Genomic DNA, 13,526 nt, shown 5'->3' on the forward strand with positions numbered 1-13,526 from the left:
CCAGGCTTAATAACCACTGGTTTAGTAGACTCAGTTAGGAGGAGAAGTTTAGTAAACCAATATTGCAGTCATTTTCAAACTATTAATGTGTTCCTTTGAGATTTCACAGTGGCTGCTTCCGAGGGAGGTAGAAGGGGCAATGTTCCTTCTTCAACCAGAGTCCTTTCAGTCCATTTCATATGCTAGGATTCCATTTAACATTTCCTGTGTTAAAAGAGTATCCCTGTTGAATCAGCATTGGCTCATCTGGGTCATAGGTAGATTCTATTTAGTTTTCTAGTAACATGGAAAACTAGATACTTGAAACCCTTCTGAATCAAAACACCGTTTAAATAGCATGGATGATTTTGCCAGGAAGGAAGGGAAACCCCCAGGACCAAAAAAAAAAAAAAAATCTAAAAACCATAGCTGTTAGTTAAGAGCTCAGGTGCCAACCAAAAGGTCGGCAGTTTGAATCTACCAGCCACTCTTTGGAAACCCTATGGGACTCCATGGCAAGGGGGTTTTAGTTTGAGCTTATTTGGGAACTGCCCAGAAAGAATTTGCCAGTCTAGATAATGTATTAATTAGCTAATTCTGTTAAACAAACCACCCCAAAACTGGGCCAGAGCTCAGATTTGAGACATGGAGAAGTAGGTTCCTTGTCGTCATGAACAGCTGCAAAAAGTCATAAAGGATATGGATACAGGGAGAGGGATAATTTTGGCCGTTTTTATAAATAATATACCACAGATGGTAAAAGAGTTTGGGACAGGAAATGAGACCTAAAACCTGATAGAAGCAGAAGTTAGACCTGAGAAACCATCTCCGTCCAATAAAGCCATCTCATGAAAAGGAGAGTCAACGAAGTATTCCCCTACTGGCATATTCCTTTTTGGCCTGGTTTCTGACTTGGGTATCCCCTGAGAATTTATAATTACAGGGCTGCCCTAAGGTGGGGATGGGGCTTGATTTACCTGTGACCTGAAGACCTTATAGTCCAAGAAATTAAGACAAAATAGGCCTGGGTTGGTATACATGTATTATATTTCACAATATGTAAAGCATTTTAAATGAAATAAAAGACAAATAGATTTGAAAAAAAAAACTCTAGAAATGGGAAACACACAGTCATTGAAAAATTAAAAATTCAGTGGATAGGTAAAGCGGCTAGTTGGACACATTGCTAACAAGAAAAGTAGTGAATTGAAAGCTAGATTCAGGGGAATTACTCACAAGGGGCATGGAGGGAAAAAGAATAGAAAATACGAGAGATTAAGAGATTAGGAGGATATATGAGGAAGGTCCAACGTTTGTCTAATACTGTTCTAGAAGAAGGTAGAATGAATAGGAGAGAGGCAATATTTACAGAAGAAATAGTAGTTGAGAATTTTCCAGACTTGAAGGCGTGAAACTTGAGCTGGATAATCACATTTAATTCGTTCCTAAATACACAGTGGAAACCCTGGTGGTGTAGTGGTTAAGTGTTATGGGTGCTAACCAAAGGGCCAGCATTTCAAATCCACCAGGCACTCCTTGGAAACTCTGTGGGGCAGTTCTACTCTGTCCTATAGGGTCGCTATGAGTCAGAATTGACTCAACAGCACTGGATTTGGTTTTTGTTTTTTTAATACACAGTAGTAAAACATGGTTTACTTAGATAGGTGGATCTTTCAGCTTCAGTTCTGCAGCTGCCTTGATTTGCTCCCAGATAGTACTTCCAGAGGAGCCTGAGTGCATACAACTAGGAATCAGTTTCTCCAAAAGAAAGGAAACGTTGTTTCTATCATGCATTGGTATGTATGGTAGACCTTGTGTTTGGATTACTTGCCCAGTTTGTAGCTTAAAGCTTTTGGGTGGAACCCAAATGCTGGGCCTTCATAGGCTATAGCATTAGGCTAGAACCTGACAGATAAGGAAGGGGGATAGGGAACTTCCTTAGATTCTGCATGTAGTGCCAATTGATCTGTTATAAAGGACTCCAGTGTGAATCTAGATCTTTTAAATTTGAGTATTTGGGGAAATTTCCTGGACTATGTTTATGCCATCTACGTGTGTAGAACAGCTCTTTTAGTATAGGGTGTAAAATTTGTTAAAATATTATATATAGAAATTTTAGAACTGAAATGATTTTATTGATGAATGTATTTTTAAGGGAATACTTCCATTAGTTAATATTTCCTATGCTTTTTTATAAACATAAATTGCTTGGAAAATAGTAAGTCTGAGGTTTTCTATCATTTTACTCTAGGCAGCACACTTCTGCTTTTGTTCCTTCATCAGGACGAATTTATTCTTTTGGGCTTGGTGGTAATGGGCAGCTAGGAACTGGTTCAACAAGCAACAGGAAAAGTCCTTTCACTGTAAAAGGAAACTGGTTACCATATAATGGGCAGTGTCCACCAGATATTGGTAAGTTCTGTTATATAAAAGCTTTGCTATATACAACATAGTTCATATTAAAGTGCTGCCTCTTAAATAATGAAACTTTGCATGTTGAATGGAAGAATTCCAGAATACATCATTATGTGAAAACACAAGATGCAGAAAAGTGTATATTTTTATTTTGTTTATTTATATTTGCTTATGTATGTACAAGGAAACTGCACAAAGTAATAAAAGTGGTATTGGGATAGGGCTTATGGGAACTGAGTGGTGGCTAGACACCAGTGGGAAGTTGTTTTTCATTGTATGCCATTTTCTTTTTTTTAATTTGAGCCATAGGAATATATTACCTATTCAACATACTAAATATTTTAATTTGTTTTTGTATCCCTGCTGCTTTAGCTAAACCTGTAATTTATTTTTATTTTCTATTCTTTCAGTAGATAATGATTATTTTTCATTGACATTAATTTACTACTTAAAGATATTTAAGATTTTGAATGCTATTATCTCATTCACTTTTTTAACGTGCTGCAACCAAGGTATATTTTCCTTTTCCTCTGTATTTCTTTTACCATCCCAAACTGTTTCTCTGAATTTTTTCATTTATCTATATCTAATTTAACATTTATATCTATAAGCCAGTCAGAACAGAGCTTCTTTAAGAGGCTTTGTACTCTAACTTACCAGTACCCTTCTGAGATAGGTAAACATTATAGTCCCATGCTATGAGACTGTGAGAGAAGTAAAGGCCTCTTTTTTTTTTTTAATTTATTGTGCTTTTAGTGAAAGTTTACAAATCAAGTCAGTCTCTCATACAAAAACTTATGTTCACCTTGCTGTGTAGTTCTAGCTGCTCTCCCCCTAATGAGACAGCACACTCCTTCTCTCCACCCTGTATTCCGCATGTCCATTCAACCAGCTCCTGTCTCTCTTTGCTGGTAAAGGCCTTTTTGAACTACAGAGACAGATATACAGCCACATGGAGAGCATATTTCTTCAGTTCTGTAATTTTGGCCACAGGTCAAGAAACACAAAACTTACAGGAACATAAAAACTCACTAGTCCGTATATCAAGCAGCTATTCTCCTTCCTAATGGTCATGAAATTCTTACTTGATTTGACCTTAGTCTCTTATTGCTAGCTGTCATCAAGTCAGCACCCAACTTATGGCAACTCCATGAACAACAGACCAAAACGTTGCCCAGTCTTATGCCATCCTCATGGTCAGGGGCGGATTACCCAGTAAGCAAGGCAAGCATGGGCTTACTTGTGCTTACTTAATAATCTATAGTGAACAAATTCACATGGGTTTCACATCACTGGGTAATCCATCCCTCTCAGGGATTGTAAATTTGAGAAGAGGCTTCGATTCTCTTAAGAAGGTCCTATGGGTGGAAGACAGATGCCAGCCATACCTAGAAGCAGAATCTTTGATGTGGTGAAAAAATAAGAAATTTTTCACTACAGATGATCTGGTAAGCAAGGTAAGCACTGTACTTACCTTGCCTGTTGGATAATCTGCCTGTGCCCATGGTGCATAGGGTTTTCATTGATTGATTTTTCAGAAGTAGATCCCTAGGCATTTCTTCTTAGCCTGGTAGTTCTGCTGAAACATGTTCAGCATCATAGCAACATGCAAGCTTCCATTGACAGATGAGTGGTGGCTGCTCATGAAGTGCATTGGCTTGAAATCGAACCCACGTCTCCTGTATGGAAGGCAAGAATTCTAACACTGAACCACCAATTCCCCCAACTCATAGTGACTCTGTGTATGTCAGAGTAGAACTGTGCTCCATAGCATTTTCAGTGGCTAAATTTTTGGAAGTAAATCTCCAAGTGTTTCTTCCGAGGCACTCTGAGTGGACTCAAACTTCACCTTTCAGTTAGCAGCTACATGTGTTAGCTGTTTGCACCATCTGGGGACTGCTTATCTCAATATAGACCCCTTCCCCCATAAAATGATTTAGCAAACCATGTTTTCTATCCTTTATCAGTTAAGAATAGTTAATCTTTATAATCTATTAATCCACTTAGAGTTTGCCATAACTAAATTCTAATCATTGTTGCTAACAATGAGGAATAACTTATTGGGTAGAGACAAACCAAAGAAAAACACAAAATCAGTAGAGTAGAGGAAGAAGCTAGAGAAACAAAGAGTCAGCAAATTTCTGCTGCCACTTTGGATTCATCCCCTGGGACTTAATCCTGGACATGGGCTTTACTACCCAACAAGGTTCATTTCTCCCACAGTGCAGGTGAATCCATTGGGTATCTCAGTGGGACCTCCAAAACTCTTTAAAAGATAATTTTTTTTAAAGTAAACATAATTCCATTAAAATTTTCAAATGAACACATGTCAAAGATTTTATATAATTCATTAATTAATGAGGGACTAGTAATATATCGCACCTGGCTCAAAGGAAGTATCAAAGAACCATACTTATATAGGCAAATAAGGAATGCTGAAATGAATTTAGAAATAGATACAAAACTGGCTTTTCCACAAGGGAAGAGAAATATATTCCCTTTCCACCAGACAAAATTCATTAGAATGTCTATGGGCAAGAGTCATTGCATTGCTATAAGTTATCTACAATTTTGTTGTTGTTATTAGTTGCCCTTAAGTTGGCTCAAACTCATGGCAACCTTCTTTGTAACAGAACAAAACATTGCCCCGTCCTGGGTCATCTTCATGATCATTGGTTTGATTGAGTCCACTGTTGGAGCTGTTTTTTTTGGCCCTCTACTTTGCCAAAAGTGGTGTTCTTTTCTAGCAAGTGGTGTTTTCTGGTGATGTGTCCAAAGTAAGCAAGCCAGAGTCTTGCCATCCTTGCTTCTAAGGAGCATTCTGGTTCGTTCTAAGAAAACTGATATGTTCATGCTTTTGGCAGTCCATGCACCGACAGCATGGTTTGAGCACATCAGTTTTTCTCCTTTTTCACTATGTGAATTTCACATGCGTATGAGACACTTGAAAAAAAATATGGCTTGAGTCAGAAACAACCTTAGTCAATTTACAAAATTATAAATAGCTCTAAGACAGTGAGAGATGAAGATAATCCTGAATGGTGTCCTAATTAAGACACTTAATGATTTTTTTTTTTTTATTTCAAAGTCTTCACAGTTTTTCCTGGTAGTGTATTTTGTAAAGAAAAGTAAGGAGAAAATGAGCTAATCCTCCTAGATATGACAAAATACACTATACATATATCATAAAATTATAACAGATCAGATTATTGGTGTACAAATAGATATTCAAGTTAATGTAGTGTAATGAGAAGTCCAAGGGGAAAAAAATCCTTATATAGGGATTACTTATAGGTTTCATTTTGAGTTCATTCTCTAGTTAATTGGTGATGATTGCTTGGAGGTGCGTTGGGTAGGACTTTCAAGACACTTTTGGCGTAGAGAAAGAGTGCCAAGATTATTTAGAGTTGTGTGTTATAGCTGGAAGTGGTAGGGCCTTTTTTATAAACTTTTTTTAAAAAGTCATCACTAGTCTTTAGAGGGTATCCTGGGTGGTGCAGACGGTTAACAGGCTTAGCTGCTAACTGAGACGTTGGAGTCTCTCACTGGCACCTCAGGAGAAAGGCCTGATGCTGTACTTCCTGACAGCCAGCCGTTGAGACCTCCGCGGGGCCCACTTCTGCTCTGACACACATGGGGTCCTGTGAGTCAGAACTGACGCCATGGCAACTCTTTAATTTGTAAAGAAAGGGTAAGAATTACTCAACACACAAAAATTGGAGGGGGAGGAGTCGGTTTAGATCCTAACCTCACAATATACACTAAAATAAAATATAAATAAAGAGCTGAATGTAAAAAATTCGTAGGATTGTTAGAAAATACGTCTTTTACTTGGGAATGGAAAAAGCTTTTTTCAGCATAAAAGTAATGAAAATCATTGTAAAGAATAAGTTAATTTGATTAAATAGGAAGTTAAATCTAAGTGAAAACATGAATAGAATTAATCAAATAATTGCTTGGGAAAAATCTTTGCAGCAGATAAAATTTAGGTTACTAGTTTGAATGTCCAAAGTGCTGCTACATTTTGATGAGACAAACAATGAGAAAATAAGTGGTTCGTTCCTGGGTTTTGGCACCAAAAGAAAAGAAGAAAAACAGTAACTAAATAAATGGAAAGGATCAAGCATTCATCCTTCCTTCCCTACCCTATCATGGAGTAGATATGAGGAAATTGATTTTCCAACTTAAAGATTAAGGAGAAATGCTAGCATTTCACCACTTTTCAATCCACAGTGAATAAATAGTCTAAGCATTTAGCATCAATGGTTGCTAACATTACAAAAAGGAACACAATCAGACATATGTTTCCTGAGAAAGGAGTACCTCCCCCCACCCCTCCCCACAACTATCTAGTAATTTTGGCAAAATAATCCAACCAATTGAAGCTTCTCTAGGTTCAACCAGTTTACAGGAAATTTAGAAAACCCAACACAGTGTTAAGAAAAGCCACAGGGGTACAGTGGGCAAAATTTGTTCTGCAGGAAGTTCTACATGACAAATTACTGTGTTTCACAGATTTTTTGGAGTAATAATTATGAGGAAATTAAGGAAAATAACTTTTAGTGTCCAACTCACAGCACTCTAAACCAGCCTGTGTCCTATAGATTAATCATCCCTCTTCTAGAAACTTATTTATACAGAGCAGATCACATTTTAGTAATAAAAAAAATCCTGCTGAATCTTAAGGAAGTGAACAGTTTCATGTAGACTTTTTAAAATTATGTAGAGAAAAGGTTTTAAGTCTGATGATTGACTTATTTAATGTTTTAGATTTACCCTTTTAAACCTGTGCCTAAAATTTGTTTTTGGCCTTAGGGCATTTGTGTAACTTGTGAAAATTTTGGTCATATTAATGTTTTGGTGTCTGAAGCCCTTGTTATTAGTATGTTCTAAGGTAGATAAAAATTATTTTATGTTTTGTATTCATATTAACAGATATTTATTGTGCATTCTTACAAGTAGAACATTGTGCTAGGGAATAATCATATTGAAATTATTCTTGAAAATAATTTATAGGTCTGTAGTAACCATGGTTACAAATAATACAAAGTGAAGAATTACTCAACTGAGGGTGGTAGTCAGGAACAAGATGACAGAAATGGTTTATATTTGAAAGTAACTAGCTTTACGTTATGAAATGGACCTCTGACGTTTTGGTATAAGGAGCCCTCATGGCAAGTGGGTAAGCATTTGGCTGTTAACTGAAAGGTTGGCAGTTTAAACATACCAACTGCTCCTTGGGAGGAAAGACCTGGTGATCTGCTCCCATAAAGATTACAGCCTAGGAAATCCTATGGGGCAGTTCTACTCTGTCATACAGGATCACTATGAGCCAGAATTGACTGAATGGCACACAACAACCTTTAAGTACCAGCTCAGTGCCATTTTTGATAATACTCTTTCCAGTTGTGGTACAAAAGAGAGGGATAGGGAAGAGGCCTTGAATATTTTATTCTTCGCTCCTACTCAATTTGCTTATTAATTTTTACTCTCTTGGGTTTTGATTTATTTTTTTTATTGCCAAATAGCTGCCAACAAAAAAGCTGTGTGTATCGTATTACTTTTGTACAGCTATATTGAAAGAAAATAATTTTACGTTTATGAACTATTTACTCAAGAAGTTGTAACATTTACTTGTTTATCTTTCTTTTTAAGAATGAATATTCTTAACTTTTATTTTCTTCTGAGCTGTCTTTTAAAGCTTTTACACCATTTTTATATCATCTTCCATTTAAGCTGAATAGATTCAGATAGTATAGAAACATACCAGAAAGTACAATTTTTTTGTGTGCTGGGCAGAAGAAAAACTTATAAACTTAACCAAATGCAGTTTATGCTTGTGAGATTATTTAATGTACAACATTTGGTCAGTCTCCTCCCCATGGATGAGAAGTCTGCTGAAGCTAGATGATTCAGGGAAAATCAAAAAGCATATCTGAGAGAGGCTGATGAAGAGTGAGCTAATTATATCAGGTGGACACTTGAGATTGTGTTGGCAACTCTTGTCTGGAGGGGGGATGGGAGGATAGAGAGAGAGGGAAGCTGGCAAAATTGTCACGAAAGGAGAGACTGAAAGGGTTGACTCAATAGGGGGAGAGCAAGTGGGAGTACGGAGTAAGATGTATGTAAACTTATATGTTATAGACTGATTGGATTTGTAAACGTTCACTTGAAGCTTAATAAAAGTTAATAAAAAAAAAAAAAAGCATATCTGAGCCATCCAAGGCACAATTGTTCTCTGCCTGGAGCAACAGAGGAAGAAGGAGAGTCAGGAATAGGAGGAGGCGAATTGCCTCTATGAAGAACTGCCTCCTTTGCCATGAGACCAGAACTAGATGGTGCCCAGCTACTAAACATTTAGGTCAAAGATTCTATAGAAAGAGTCCTGATGAAAATGGAGAAAACGCAGAACTGAATATCAAATTCTCATGGACTTCAGACTTTCTGGAGCCCTGAGGGCTATATGAACCCCTGAAACTATGGCCCTGAGATAATCTTTAAACCTTAAACCAAAAATATTCCCTGATGTCTTCTTAAAACCAAACAGCTTACATAGTAAAAAATGTCTGCCTTGAGCATAATGCTGTTTTAAGAACTATATGGGATCAAAGTGACAACAGCAACTTGAAAGATAACATAGGAACCTTAGAGGGCAGTGAGTTTATGTTAACAGGGGAGGAACAACTCAGAAAATGAGGGTTAGAATGGTGGCACAACTCAGAATGTAATCAGTGTCACTGAATTGTACATGTAGAAACGGTTGAATTGGTGTATGTTTTGCTGTGTATATTCTCAACAACAAAAACAAAATAAAATTTTTTTAAAAAAGCTTATTTGATGCTTTGAAAAATGTGATCTAAATCTTGCGCTTTATTTATTTATTTATTTATTTAAACAGATTATGAAGACTATTTCTGTGTAAAAAGAATTTTCTCAGGTGGAGATCAAAGCTTTTCACATTACTCTAGTCCCCAGGTAATAATATGGTCATATAAATTCTTGCTAGTCTCAAATAATTTTGAAGAATTTTAAAATCCATTTTTTGAGACATACATACTATTCTTTATGTGTTACAAATAATTGCTTTTAAAAAAATCTTTTTTCTGAGATCTGCAAAATAGCATATTTTCTGTTTTCAGTGGTTTAGTAGTTTCATATTCCATTTTAAAAAAATACATGGGACTGTGCCTGGTTTTAAGTTATTTATAATGTCTTCTTTCCTTTTTGACTAATACTGCTTATTTTAAAATTTAGAACTGTGGACCACCAGATGACTTTAGATATCCTGATCCTTCAAAGCAGATCTGGACTATAAATGAAGCTCTAGTTCAAAAATGGCTGAGCTACCCCCCTGGAAGGTTTCCTGTGGAGATAGCCAAGTAAGGAAAACATTTTACCTTCACAAACATACATGAACACAACTCCTGGGCTCCCCAAAATATAGAACAACTTTAACTTGGGGTTTTTCATTTAAATATCACTTGTTAACTGGTTTATATACAAAAGTTTAAATGTCTAAAATTTCCATAGTAGATATTTTTAAAGACCTCATTTAAGTTTATATAATTTTTACATCTTCCATACACATAAAGATACCTTTAATGATAAAACATTAAATATAGCCACTTTAGGACTGGGTTTGAAATGTATTCTTTCTGACTTCAGAGTGGTCACTATCTTTTAACTTTTATACCACCTGGATGATTCGAGTGTTATTTCTGGAAGATTTTGATTTTGCTTATGGAGTAACTTACTTAGTACTTAGGATTTTATTTGTTGATTTGTTTTTTGATAGTGGTTGCTATTTGTTATAGGAGGCTTTGATAGGCTATATCTTTAGCACAGAGAGCAGGCTTCAAAAGCTCACATCCAGATTGGGTTCTCCATTTGTGGAATTTAAAAACTTAAATGTACATGTTTATGTAAAAAAATTTTTTAAAATATGTAACAGTTTTTAAAAGAATACTGCATTACTTTGATGAATTAGAAGGATGGAAGTAATATTTGAGAAGGTCTAGGATAAATGGTAATACCTTATCAAATGATATTTAATCAATTTTTAGTAATTTATATAATTCTGATTTAGTCTAATTGGATGTCAGAGGAGTGCTCTGTAGCATTAAATATTAAATTAAACTTTTGTTTTAATTTCTATTTAAAAAAGAGAAGCTTTTTGTGATTTTTGGATTTTTGAACTTTTTAGTGAGATAGATGGAACATTTTCTTCCTCTGGTTGCCTAAATGGAAGTTTTTTAGCTGTTAGGTAAGTAACAATTCCTTTATATGCCGAAAGTTTCAAATTTATTATGTTAAATAAGTGAAATAATTTGGAATTGAATTAAAATACATATGTTCTTGTTTTTGTTTTTAAGCAATGATGATCACTATAGAACAGGCGCCAGATTTTCAGGGGTTGATATGACGGCTGCTAGGCTTTTATTCCACAGACTCATACAACCTGGACATCCTCAGATATCTCAGCAGGTCTGCTTTTAAAATATGTTTGTATTATTAGGCTGATAAGTTTTTCATTCTGTTTTATTTTATATGTTCATAGCCTAATTAACTTTATGGTTTCATAGATTCTTCATTATGATATATTTTGTGTGATTTTATTAAATATACTAATATAAGAATTAGAATAATGAGGTTTTGCTTTAAAGCAATTGTAATTTAGCTGTCACATATCTATAAATTTTTCCAAACATTTGTCATAAACCCTAAATTACTTAACATTGCCATGTTGGTTAAGTGTTTATATAGCTGTAGAGGTGTAGAGAGTTTAAACTGAGATTTGCACATAAGACTTCTTTGCATTCCCTTAGCACACTCAGGCATTAAGTTTCATCGTGCTCCAAGTATGTTCAATGTGAGACATTATCTTCTTTTTTCTTCTTCACTATTTCATGTTTGCTTTAGATTTTCTTTCTTTTTTGGTTCGAAAGTGCATTCACTTTAAATGAAGTAGGTTTTACTTTTTGTCAAAATATAGGTGGCAGCTAGTTTGGAAAAGAATCTAATTCCTAAGCTGACTAGCTCCTTACCTGATGTTGAAGCACTGAGGTTTTATCTTACTCTACCAGAATGTCCCCTGATGAGTGATTCCAACAATTTCACAACAATAGCAATTCCCTTTGGCACAGCTCTTGTGAACCTAGAAAAGGCACCACTGAAAGTACTTGGTAAGAATTTTAATATTACTTTCTTTTGAAATCTTTTCTCTTTAAATGAAAGTGGCCAAAAGTTCTTACTATTTTGCCATTAAAAATTTTGCTGCCCTGCTTATTTGACATTGTCTTAGGAAAAAATAGATCTATTTTTGCTTTTGTTGCTTTATTCTACTACTTTGATGCCAGTTGTTGAAGGCAAAGCATGTTAGATCTTAGGATTTTAATCAAACACAATGGCAGAGACAGTGTCAGGGAAGATAGAAACTGCTGTCTGAACTCCACTCCTTCATCCCCTGCAGAATGATATTGCTATTAAAGAAGTAAAGGAGGTTGTTCAATGAAAATTGAACAAACATGGCTAGTAAATCCCTTTTGAAGTCTGATGTCAAACCTTCGCCTTGTGTCTTCTTCACTTGCTAATGTTTGATTTTATTTCTCTGCATGGAGAAGAGATTTTGCTGCTCAGCTATCTTGCAGTTCTGTCTCTATCTGCTCTGTGTTTTTGGTGTAAATTTTTCTTACCTTGATTTTTCTACTTGTATGGATTTCAGCTCTGTCTCCTGGTCTTTATAGTTTGCTTGCTACATTTAACCCAGTGCTTTCCTTCCTAGTAGTAGTTTCCAGATACATGGAGCTGAGGTACATAGAAGTAATAAAATCAGGACAAGAAGTTTTAGGCTGAGGGTAAGCGGAGGAAACAACAGGCAAGGGGTAGAATCCAGGAATCTGAGGGAATTAGCCAGTAATAAAGTAAAGCAGAAACTCACAAAAGAGGGTTGCTTCCCTGCCGTCAGATGTTTTTATATTCTTTCTACCCATTTCATACGATTGTGATGTTATTTAGTAGTGCTAGTAAGTACAAGTAGCGAATATGGGGACGGGCATACATGTTATGCTTTAGAGTGCTCAGCCTCTATGTTTGATTTTTAAAGATGGTACTTCTCAGTATTTCAACTTTGTTAGGTGAACTCTAGAGATAAAACTTGGAAAGATCCTTAAATATTAGAGCAATATAATTTCAAGTATGTTTTGTTTAAATATTAAAATTCTAATACACAAAATACTTTTTTATAACTTGTTTTAATATTAAGTATAGTGGTGAATTGTTAATTTAAGTCCTGAGAATGTAAATTCAATAGGCCTTTCAATTTTTTTTTTTTTGAGCTTTTAGGACTAGTATTCTTTAACTTGGAGGGGGCTTTATAAGCTTTGGAAATGTTAAACAAAATACTATGTGCATCTTCTAGGATTTTCCAGTGGTTAAAAATCACTGCTTTAGAAGAAAAGTCGATGTGATTTTGAAAATTGTGATTTTTTATTTTATTTTATTTATTTGCATGTTCACCCTTTAATAACAGAAAACTGGTGGTCAGTACTTGAACCTCCACTATTCTTCAAGATAGTAGAACTTTTTAAGGAAGTTGTGGTACATCTTTTGAAACTCTACAAGATCGGCATTCCCCCTTCTGAAAGAAGAATTTTCAACAGTTTTCTTCATACTGCGTTAAAAGTTTTAGAGATATTACACAGGGTAGGTTCAATAGTTAACTTTATTTTCGTCTTTCCACATTGCTACTAACAGATTGATAATTGTTCCTTTTAACATTAATATATTATAGTTTTAGATTGGCATAAAAATATATATACTATAGCATTTTGGAAAATTTATCACCTGGTACTTTTTTTAAAAAGATGTAATATCTGTAGTTGGAACTTTGGTCTCATTTGACTTCTTTAGGCATGTATCTATAGACTTGTCTGTAGATGGGCAGAACAATAGGATACTAATGAATTAGAATTCTCCTTACTTTTTTTTATGGAGAACATAATTTGTTTAAGTAATATGTCCTTTGTATTTATAGGTGATTATCATATGAAGGGAACATCTGGTGGAGCAGTGGTTAAGAGCTTAGCTGCTAACCAAAAGGTCAGCAGCTTGAATCCACCAGCTCTCCTTGGAAA

At 35.3% G+C, this 13,526-nt stretch overlaps 1 protein-coding gene across 4 annotated transcripts in view; it reads left to right on the plus strand.

Moving 5' to 3' along the window:
• The window catches only part of HERC4 (HECT and RLD domain containing E3 ubiquitin protein ligase 4), a 140,426-nt gene that overhangs the window by 61,618 nt on the left and 65,282 nt on the right, over positions 1 to 13,526 (plus strand). For all 4 annotated transcript variants that reach the window (XR_007513508.1, XM_049855993.1, XM_049855994.1 and 1 more), the window contains 7 exons: positions 2,231 to 2,391; positions 9,293 to 9,369; positions 9,649 to 9,773; positions 10,598 to 10,657; positions 10,767 to 10,878; positions 11,387 to 11,576; positions 12,923 to 13,095. Coding sequence is in view for 3 of the 4 variants with exons in the window: in XM_049855993.1 (XP_049711950.1) it covers positions 2,231 to 2,391; positions 9,293 to 9,369; positions 9,649 to 9,773; positions 10,598 to 10,657; positions 10,767 to 10,878; positions 11,387 to 11,576; positions 12,923 to 13,095 (898 nt within the window). In the remaining variant the exon portion in view is untranslated. The remainder of the gene's footprint in view (positions 1 to 2,230; positions 2,392 to 9,292; positions 9,370 to 9,648; positions 9,774 to 10,597; positions 10,658 to 10,766; positions 10,879 to 11,386; positions 11,577 to 12,922; positions 13,096 to 13,526) is intronic.

The sequence above is a fragment of the Elephas maximus genome, chromosome 16 (genome assembly GCF_024166365.1).
Source record: "Elephas maximus indicus isolate mEleMax1 chromosome 16, mEleMax1 primary haplotype, whole genome shotgun sequence".
Taxonomy (NCBI): domain Eukaryota; kingdom Metazoa; phylum Chordata; class Mammalia; order Proboscidea; family Elephantidae; genus Elephas; species Elephas maximus.